The following is a 9,716-nucleotide window of genomic DNA, read 5'->3' as shown; positions in this document are numbered from 1 at the left end:
TAGGGAACCCACGAGGCAAAGGCTGATCGCAGCATGGTGTGCCTGTCCCATGCGGGGTAGTCCCCTTACGGCTGGGGCTAAACAGAGGGTTTTGGTGGGGCAGGGGCTCGGGAACTGTGCGAATGGGAATGGGGTTTATTTTCTGTGTTTAGGATGCTCTCTTCCCCATTCCACTGCCTGCTTTGCTGTTAAAAACATTTTTTTTCTTGCCACATAGTGTCTGCTCTTGTCGGGGAGAGAGAGAGAGAGAGAGAGAGAGAGAGCGAGCCCCTGATGGGCATGGCCACTGTGCAATCCTTTCTCTTCTATTTCTCCATCCTGTCAGAATTTTGGACTTTTGTGCACATGTGCCCAGTGTGTTTTTCAAGCCACCGGGGCTGGGACTTGAACCCAGGTCAGCTCTGTGGCAGCTGACTTTCTATGCATGGCACTTAACCGCTGTGCTACGAGGCCAGCCCCATTTCGCTCTCCTCCTGACTCTTCTCCAAACCTGGCAGGTGATGGCTGGCTGCTGCTCGCCCCTCCTCTGCGATGGCTTCTGCCGCATGCTGTGTACAGTGTCCTGCAACCCCCGGCCTTTTCCTCTCACCCCTTTCTTCCTCTTTGGGATTGTCCAGGCAAGCGCGTTCGCCCTTTCTCTTCTCTCATTCTCTCCATTCATGCTCTGACTCTCATCCCTCCCGCCCTAAGTGCGGAGAGCAGAATGGGGTTTTGGACCCTTAGGTGCAGCCTTGCCAGTTCTTTCTGTAACAGCACTTGGGATGTGGCAGTGTTGGTAATGAGACGATAATGCATATGTCCCTGTATAATATACATGGTAATACAATATTTCATCAGTCTTTTTTCTAACTGGGTCATCAGAAAAGTCATGGTACATTTTTTTCATAAAAAAATCTGACATGACTTTTCTGACGACCTGATAGATTTTCGCCATCGGACACGTGTGACTGCCAGAGAGATGGGGTGGTGGTGGTGTGAAGTTACACGCTGAGGGGTGGCCAGACCATAATCCCTTCTCCATTTTCCTCTTGGAATTTTGGAGGTGGACACACACACACACACACGCACACCACGCTGGCTTGTTTTTCAAGCCGCTGGTCTGGGACTTTAACTGCAGAGTAAGCCACACGACAGCCAGTGCCGTAACCACCATGCCACCTGCTGGACCCCATTAGGATCTTCTTACAAAAACCTCTATTTATATTTTTCTCCATTAGACACAGAGAGGAAGAGAGAAAGAGACCAGACACTCCCACCATGGATCCTTAACCCTGGTTTGTGACCTTCCCGGGCCTCAGTCAGAGCCCAGTGTGTAGAGAGAGGCCCCAGGACGCAAGCCCAGGGTCCAGTCGTATTACCACTGCACAACCGTCGGGCCTGTTATCAGGGTCTGTTCTGAAGTCATATCGTGGGAGGGGGCCATCCAGAGACGGGGTATTTAATGATTCACTTTTTTTTTGGGAGAGGTTTTTGCTATAGGGCGCGTGCGCTTGCCAGACAGACAGAGACAGACAGAGAGATAGAAAGCGAGAAATCACCCCCCAGGGGGGATGGCCACGCCGCAATCCCTTCTCCTCCATTCTCCTCTAGGGATCTTGGGCACGCACGCACACGCGCCCAGCGTGAGTTTAAGCCACCGGGTCTGGGACGCGAACCGCGGTCGACTACGTGGGAGTCCAGCGACATAGCCATTACGCCAACTGCTGGTCCCCACTTTTGTGGTCACTAGATGCAAACTCGGTGCCATGCCTCCTCGGAGGAGGCGGGGAGAAGAGGGATGCAGGAATGGGTCAGGACAGTTCCTTGTTTCGTAGGGTGGGCATTCTTCTGTCTTTTTTTCTTGTACCAAATAAGTAAGCCCAATATTAGTGGTGGAAGTCAAGGGAGGGAGGCTGAAGGGGATCTTTTTCTATTAGGTTGTCTGGAAAGTCATGACATATTTTTCTATGCAAAAAAAGTGTCATGACTTCTCTGACAACCTAATATTTTCTAACCACTGGGTTGATCAGATTGGAAAGCAAGTCAGGTTTTCTCCTTAGGTCTTGTTCTCCACCTTCCTCTGAATGTCTCTGTCTCTCTGCATGTTCCCCCACCCCGACTTAGTTACCTGGCACCATGGAGAATACAGGCTTGCAGTTGGGTAGGACTGGGTTTAAATCCTGGAGCTTGAACTTCTAGCAATAGGTGTGGAAGGAATGGGCTATTCTGACGTCACCGTCCTCACCCTTGGCCTGAAGATGATGATGCGATGCCTAATTAATGGGATGGTGGCGAGGATAGTTTCCGGAGGGTCCAGGGCAGGCCCTGAGTCCAGCAGCTATGATTTTTCACTACCGTCGTAGCCGCTCAGTACGTGTACTGTCCTGTTGAATAATTACCTCCGGATCCCTTGCAGAATTTCAATTTGGTGCAGTTGTAGTGTACTGAGCTGCTGGAAGTGCTGGGGGCCACGCGGCCGACCACAGGTTCAGACCCCTGACCTTGTTGGCCCGAAACAGCCGGGTATGCCCACAGGCGCACAGGACCCCCGAGGAGCTGGAAGGCTGGGAAAGGGGACTGTGCTGGGACGAGATCTTATCAAGGAGGTCATTTTCCTCTCTGTTTTGCATATGTGTGTGCATGTGTGTTCTCCATCGTTAATAAAATAAACTTTTTAAAAAGATTTAAATTTGGGCTAGCCCTAATTGTTTTTGTTTTTGCCATATGGCGGATGTACTTGCCAGATAGAGACAGAGAGAGACAGTGAGAAATCACCCCCAGGGGAGATGGCAGCCCCTTCTCCATTCTTCTCCTGGGATTTTGGGCATCACATGCGCTTGGCATGATTTTTCGAGCCGCCAGATCTGGGACTAGAACCGCAGTTGACCATGCAGGAGTCCAGCATCTTAACTGCTATGCCACCTGCTGAGCCTGGGCTAGCCCTAATTTAAAACCTTGTGTCCCATTGCTCTAGCAAGTACACTTAACAGGTGTCTCATTACATATTTCTGTACCTGTGTGGAAGCTATGGGTGCCCACGTGTACCAGTCTGCTGGTCTGTACGCTCCTTCAGGTCAGGACCTCTTTTTATTTAGTTTTTGATTTGCCATAGAGTGTGTGCGCTCTCCAGAGAGAGCGTGCATGAGAGTGAGCAAGAGAGAGAAAGCCCCCTCAGTGGGGGCACAGTCACGCCGCAGTTCCTGCTCCTCCATTTCTCCATCCTGTCGGGAGTTTGGACATGCACACACACGTACCCAGCATGTTTTTCAAGCCTCAGGGGCTGGGATTTGAACCATGCAGTTGGCCATAGGTGGACCACCAGACAATGGCCCCGGCCTGGTCAGGACATCTTTCTACCGTCCCTAGTCCTCACATGGTTGTGCGTGTCTCGTCACTGCCTAAGCGTGGCCAGGAAGGAGCAGGCAGAGGCGGAGGGCTGTCTGGAGCCGGGCTGCAGGTGCTCACCTCCATTCCTGGGGTCGGTAATGTGCTGTCGGGCTGCAGGGTGGGGAGAGGGAGTCTCGGGTTCTTCTGGCCTTCCGTCTTGGCTCTTCACCATCAGGCTTTGGCCTGGAGAAGGGGGAGGCCCCAGGCGGAGCGTGTTTGATCCACTCTGAAGTTGGCAGACGGTACGCCGCAGGCCGGGTCAGTGTGCCAGTGTGGGTGGGGCAGCAAGGCCGCGGCAGACACCGCTCGGGGAGCACGCCCACACTTCCTCCTGCCCCAGGGTCAGCCTCACCAGCCTGCTCTGGGAAGGGGGCGGCCTGGATGGGGACGACCATCTTTTGCCCTTGAGGTCCCCAGCCCCTTCGTTCTGGCGCAGAAGCAGCAGGGTCCTGGGGGAAGTTCAGCCTGGATTTCAAGCTCACCATTGCTCTGTTCCTCCTTGCCTAAACTTGGGCCTACTGTGTGACCCTGGGCTAGCCTGTCGCTTCTCTTGGTCTCTAAGATGGGGCCTGATCTCTCTCATAAAGCTGCCGTGAGGTTTCAGTGAGCCACTACAGGGAAGACGGTGAATGGTGTCAGGCGCTCGGGAAGTGGCCGCTCTTGCTGCATGGGGGAGGCACCTTCTCTTGAGGTGAGGATTTTCTGTGAAGGTTTAGTCTTCCTAAAGGCTCTGGGCTTCTCTTCTTGTCACTGAGGTTAGTCTTTTCCTTTTCTTTTCTTTTTTTTTTTTTTTAGGTTTTGCCATAGGGTACGTGCACTTGCTGAAGAGAGACAGAGAGGGAAAGTGAGAAATCACTCCCTAGGGGTTGGCCACACGCAGTTTCTTCTCCTTCGTTCTCCTCTCAGGATTTCAGGTATGCACACACATGGACCTCATATGATTCTTAAACTGCCAGGTCTGGGACTAGGCCCACGGTCAGTCATGTGGAAATCCGACGCCTTAACCACCATGCCACCTGCTGTCCCCTCACTGAGGTTATTCCTTGGTCTTGGTCACTCCGGTCTCTGCAGGGACCCCGGTTGCACTTCTGGAGGATTTACCGGCAGTGAGGCCAAGTCCGCTGATAGAAGTGTGGAGACTTCTGGGGTGTGCACCCCTTCTTTGGAGGCTCGCTGGTCACGCTGCCCAGGCCCCTAGTCTCTAGATTTGATCTCTTCTAGCTGAGCAAGGTCCTCCCATCCCTGAAGCAAACTCGGGGCCGGGAGAGACAATACAGCCATGTGTGGTGAGGCTCCGTCGGGCCGAGTCGGGGCAGTGCAGGGTGCAGGGCGGGGGCCTGTCTGCGGCCATCGGGGACCCTCACTAGCGTGCCGTGATGCAGACCCAAACCCTCGTGGCACCCCCAGACACAGGCTCGGGCCGCACCCCCTTGTGCTAGCCGTGTGGCCTCGGGCAGATAATCTCCACTCTCTGAGCTGAGGGTTCCTCCTCTGCGAAATGAGAGGATGCTCTGAAGTTGTGAGTGGCATTTGGTTCCGGCCCTGTAGCTGTGCGTTAGAGCCCTGGCTCTGCCTGGGCCTTCGATGTTGGCAGGAAGCCGGTGACACCAGAGCTCATGTGTCTTCTGCCGTGTTAAGAAAAACGGGCTTGGGTTTTGCGAGTCTCTGTCCTTCTTTGTTGCTGGGGACACAGCATCTCAGAACATGCATGGGAGATGAGAGGACGGGAGGGGTCGGCAGTGGCATGGGGACAGCTCCGCTAAACCCTGCTGCAGGGGACAATCTATATTAGCTTATTTAAATGTCGCTCCAATCCTAAAGTATTATTATTTTTTAAAATAACTGCACATCCGAGAGAGACAGAGACAGCACTCCCAGTGTAGTCTCGGGGCCGCGATCCACCTCCAGCCTCGGCTGGCCCCGGACCATGGGATCGCGTGTGCCCGGAGTGCTCAGGGAGGTCTCAGGCCCTGAACTGGGAGCTCGTGTCTCTGCACGACCTCACCGTTAGGCCCTCTGGTCCTGAATCATAAGAAAGGACAGTTAGAAGGGAGCGTGCGGGGGAATGCATTCCAGGCCAGGATGGTCCCCTGCTCTGGGAAGGTGGCTGCAGTCACAGAGAATGACCAAATGGCAGAAGCAGTGAGGCAGGCTGGACGGGCTGGGAAGGCCCACCCCCTCCAGGAAGATGAAACCAGAGCCTAGAGCCGCGCCTGCTTTCTAGAGACAGGGCTCTGCACTGGAGAGGGCGGAGACTTTCCTGCCACCGAGGAGCACTGCTGGGTCCCCGCACGCGCTCCTTGGTGTTCAAAATACCAAGCTAGGAGAGTCTTCATCTGGCACTCTGACTGGGGGAGCGCGGCCGGCGAGCCTCCGAGCCCAGACCGCTGCGTCTTCCCCCTGTGAGCACGCTGGCCGCTGCCCGGATCCCTGGCCCTCCGGCAACTTGCCGACTCTTTCTCCTGTTTGATCCGGGAAGCTGGGCTTTCTTGATGGAAAGAACAGGTTGCTCCTGGCCAGGAAGGGCCTGCAGCTGCATGTCTGTGCTCCAGAGAGAATCCACCCTCTCTGAGAAGAAGGCGGCTTTTGACTTTCCGGACCTCCCAATACAGAGGCGGGCTGGGCTGCGGGCGGCCCTGCGTGGAGACCCCGCCTGAGCTCTCCATCTGGTTCAGCTGTTTCTGGGGAGGATGGGGGACGGGGCTCTGAACCCTCACAGGGGGGCCGTCTTTTCTCTCAGCTCATGTTACCAGCTGCACGAGTGGGTCAGGAGGTGGGATGTGCTGTAGGAGTCTCCATCCGTGTGCTCCTTTCACACCTGTAGGGCTGGAAGGAGCAGAGGTGTACAGCCTGGGGAGTCCAGGTCCACGCCGAGACTCGGGCAGAGCAGGAAACTGAGGCTTGTTGGTTCGGGGCTTGTCCCTTCGCCCTATTCCACATGGCTGGCATGAGTGTGCATGACCTGAGGCTGTGGAGAGACCCCCTCCAGGCTCCCAGTTAGACTAGATCATCTAGAAACCAGTTACTCTGCAGGGTCCCCTACTCCAGTGTCCAGGACACACACGCCCCACAGCCCGCCCTCTCACTGCACCCCGGCATGAGCCTTCATCCTGTCCTCCTGACCCCCTTTACCCGCATGCACCAGTTGGTCCGAGTTCCAAGCGGTCTTTTCTCCACACGCTGGTCAGGCAGGCTTCCCCCAGATTGAAGGGTGGTGTTTTCTAGGTTTTAGACAGGCCGCAGACTGGGCCAGATGTGCATGGCGCTCACCCCCGGCACCCGAGTTCAGGCTGGCCACCCTGCAGGTCTCCGGGCAGGGCTACTGCCAGCTGGTTAGGTGTGGTGACTCACCTGACTGTGGGGGCCGTGCCTGGCTGCTCAGCTGACGGCTTCGGCGTGCTCCGGACCGTGCCTGTCCTTTTCCTTCCCAACCCCAGCCACTGCTGCCCTCCCCTCCGTCCCGTGTTCGCATGTATATATGTGTGCATGTGCACGTGCAGATGTGCAACCCTGAAGAGGAATGACACTGGGAGCAGGTGTGTGTGTGTGTCCCTCTGTCCTTCCGACTGTCTGACCCCTTGGCTCCCACCGGAGCGCGACACTGCTGGAATGTTAGCTCAGGTGCCGGTGGGCAGTTTGCCGCGCAAGTCTGCGAAGAGCCCCGAGTCCCCGTTCAGCTTCCTCCCTGTGGAAGGTGGTCGTGATGGGGTGCTGCAGGGTGCGGGGGGAGGTTGTGCTTGTCAGGGGTGTGTGCAGTCAGCATTTATGAAATCATAGCCATGATTAGCTATGATCATGAGCCTCAGTTTCCAGAAACTTGTTAGACACTTGTTAGAGACAGATAGAGAGGGAGAAGGCCCCCTCTGCAGGGCGCGGTCGTGTTGCCATCCCTCCTCCTCCCTCCCTCTGTCCCATTGGGACTTCGGGCACATAGGCACCCCCACCCCGGCTTGTCTTTCAGGCTGAACCCTGATCTGCCACGTGAGGTCCTTCTCCCTGACTCCTGGGCTGCAGGGCTGGTCCTTCATTTATCTTTAGGCTTTTTGCGATAGGTCATGTGTGCTTATGAAAGAGTGAGGAAGAGAGAGGAAGAGGAAGTGAAAAATCACCCTGGGGCGATGGCCACCCTGAAGTCCCTTCTCCACTCTCCTGTCCGTATTTCGGGTGTGCACGCACATTGTGTCCAACACGATTTTCAAGCCACCAGGTCTAGGACTTGAGCTGCACAGCTGGTCCCATGGGATCCAGTGCCCTAACCACCATGCCACCTGCTGCCCCTTTGCTTTTTGCTTTCCTAATTTCTTCCTATTTATGATAGAGAGTGTGCGTGTACTCACTAGGGAGAGGGAGGGCGGGATGTCCTCTACAAGGTCTTGTCACGCCACGGTCCCTTTTCCCTTTCCCTCCACCCACCAGAATGGGCACCCCTGCGGGCCCCTGGTGTCTAGGTCAGCCTGGGGGTGTGAACCTGCGGTCAGCCACGTGGCTTATAGCCCTGCAGTTCAGTTTGTCACCAGGCTGGGCTGGTTTCCACTTCTGCTAGGAAGACGTAAGAGCGTATCTGCCTCCCACGACGTTGTACGGCTTGAACGAGGTGTTGCACGGAACGGTTTCTGTGCCGAAGGCCGTGCCACCACTCGTTCAACACACATCCCCTCCAGGTCGCTGGCCTGCCATGCTCCGTGAGTCCTGTGTCCCCCCAGGAGCCTACTTGGCCCTCCTGCACCCCTGGAAACACTCGCTGTCGGGGTGTGTGGCTTCTGCAGCCAGTGGGGCTTCAGCATAGAAGGGGACCTTCCGCTTAGGTGGGCACCTGTTCAGTGGCGCCCCCCTTCCTGGCAGTCCTTGGGCTTCTGTCGCTAATCAGACTGTCTGGATGGCAGCTTTCAGCCATTTGTGACCTTGGCTAGAGTCTGAACTTGATTCTTGGTTGGCCCAAAGGCAGACTGCCAGGACCGTGGCTGCCCAAAGCCACCTCTGGCTGGGAATGTGGCTTACCCCTGCCTGCGGTGAGCCAGGGCCAGGGCCTCACCCAAGGGGGAGCTGCTGCTTTTCTGCTCTGGAAGGCTGTCTCTATATAAAGCAGGCCCCGGTAGTTTAATTTCGAACCTCCTCATTTCCTCCTGCAGTGCCTCCTTGGGTAGGGTTTGGGCAGAACCTTCCAGGCTACACACAGAGCTTTCTTTCCAGGCCTCCTCCCTCAGCCTGATGCTGTGACCCGAAAGGATGATTCCTCAACCCCTTGGGAGAAGGGCCTGGCTGGGAGGTGCCGAGCTGGCCAGACGCCTCTCCCTTTAGCTGGCTCTGTCACTCTAACCATGCTGCCTCGTCTCCCCACCCGCAGGACCTGTGTGGCGCCACCACCTGTGACACTCTGGGCATGGCTGACGTGGGCACCATGTGTGATCCCAAGAGGAGCTGCTCTGTCATCGAGGACGACGGGCTGCCCTCGGCCTTCACCACGGCCCACGAGCTGGGTGAGGCCCCTGGGCGAAGGGGAGGAGACACCCTCTGGGGCCCTCCCAGGCTTGCAGGGGCGCTGGGGGGTGGGGGGGTCGCTCCTCTGCCTCCTTGTACTCTGAAGCCTTAGGGACCCTTCTTACTAGCCCCAGGGCCCACCTTGACCCAGCCGTGTTATTTTCCCAATCGCCCTAGCTCCGCTGGCCTGCCATGTGCCACCACTCGGGCACCTTGGGGACAACGCGGTAGGTGGGGACATGCTCCCGTTCTTTCTGAGCCAGACCTGAGGGAGGGACAGAGCACACAGGCCAGGACCCTCAGGACACTTGTGAAGCCGCATGTCAATGGTGGGAAGGACCTGCAGGAGGCCTGCTCGCTCCCCCCTCCCCCCTCCTCCTGCCCTAAGTCCTCACCTCCCCCTGCAGGCCATGTGTTCAACATGCCCCATGACAACGTGAAGGTGTGTGAAGAGGTGTTTGGGAAGCTCCGCGCCAACCACATGATGTCCCCAACCCTCATCCAGATCGACAGAGCCAGCCCCTGGTCAGCCTGCAGTGCGGCCATTGTCACGGACTTCCTGGACAGTGGGCACGGTGAGCCGGGGCCAGAGCCACCAGAGGGGCTCTGCCGTGGTGTGGGGTGGTGCCCAGTCCCTCTCTGGCTGTCCTGTTCCTGGGGTTTGATGACCCCAAGGAGCTGGGCTCCCACCGGGGCCCCCTCCAGCCACCCTTGGCTCCTTTCTCCCTGCCACCTACGGGCTCGGACCACAGCCACCATCGTGGGTATGTTCCTTCCTTTTCCCTCCTAAATGTCAGAGCGTGTACTCACAGAGAGAGGCGGGGAGAGAGTAAGAAAGCACCCTCCTGCTGGGGGGGGGGGTCCCGTCTCCG

General features: G+C 56.8%; 1 protein-coding gene across 3 annotated transcripts in view; it reads left to right on the top strand.

The window, feature by feature from the left end:
• ADAMTS15 (ADAM metallopeptidase with thrombospondin type 1 motif 15) overlaps positions 1 to 9,716 on the top strand; it is a 25,430-nt gene that overhangs the window by 4,734 nt on the left and 10,980 nt on the right. For all 3 annotated transcript variants that reach the window (XM_027772687.1, XM_027772688.1, XM_027772689.1), the window contains exons 2-3: positions 8,711 to 8,843; positions 9,252 to 9,419. In XM_027772687.1, coding sequence (XP_027628488.1) covers positions 8,711 to 8,843; positions 9,252 to 9,419 — 301 coding nt within the window. The remainder of the gene's footprint in view (positions 1 to 8,710; positions 8,844 to 9,251; positions 9,420 to 9,716) is intronic.

The sequence above is a fragment of the Tupaia chinensis genome, unplaced genomic scaffold (genome assembly GCF_000334495.1).
Source record: "Tupaia chinensis unplaced genomic scaffold, TupChi_1.0 Scaffold000292_1, whole genome shotgun sequence".
In the NCBI taxonomy this organism is placed as follows: domain Eukaryota; kingdom Metazoa; phylum Chordata; class Mammalia; order Scandentia; family Tupaiidae; genus Tupaia; species Tupaia belangeri.
Note: the sequence above shows the minus strand (reverse complement) of the source record. Positions and strands in the feature narration are given on the sequence as shown.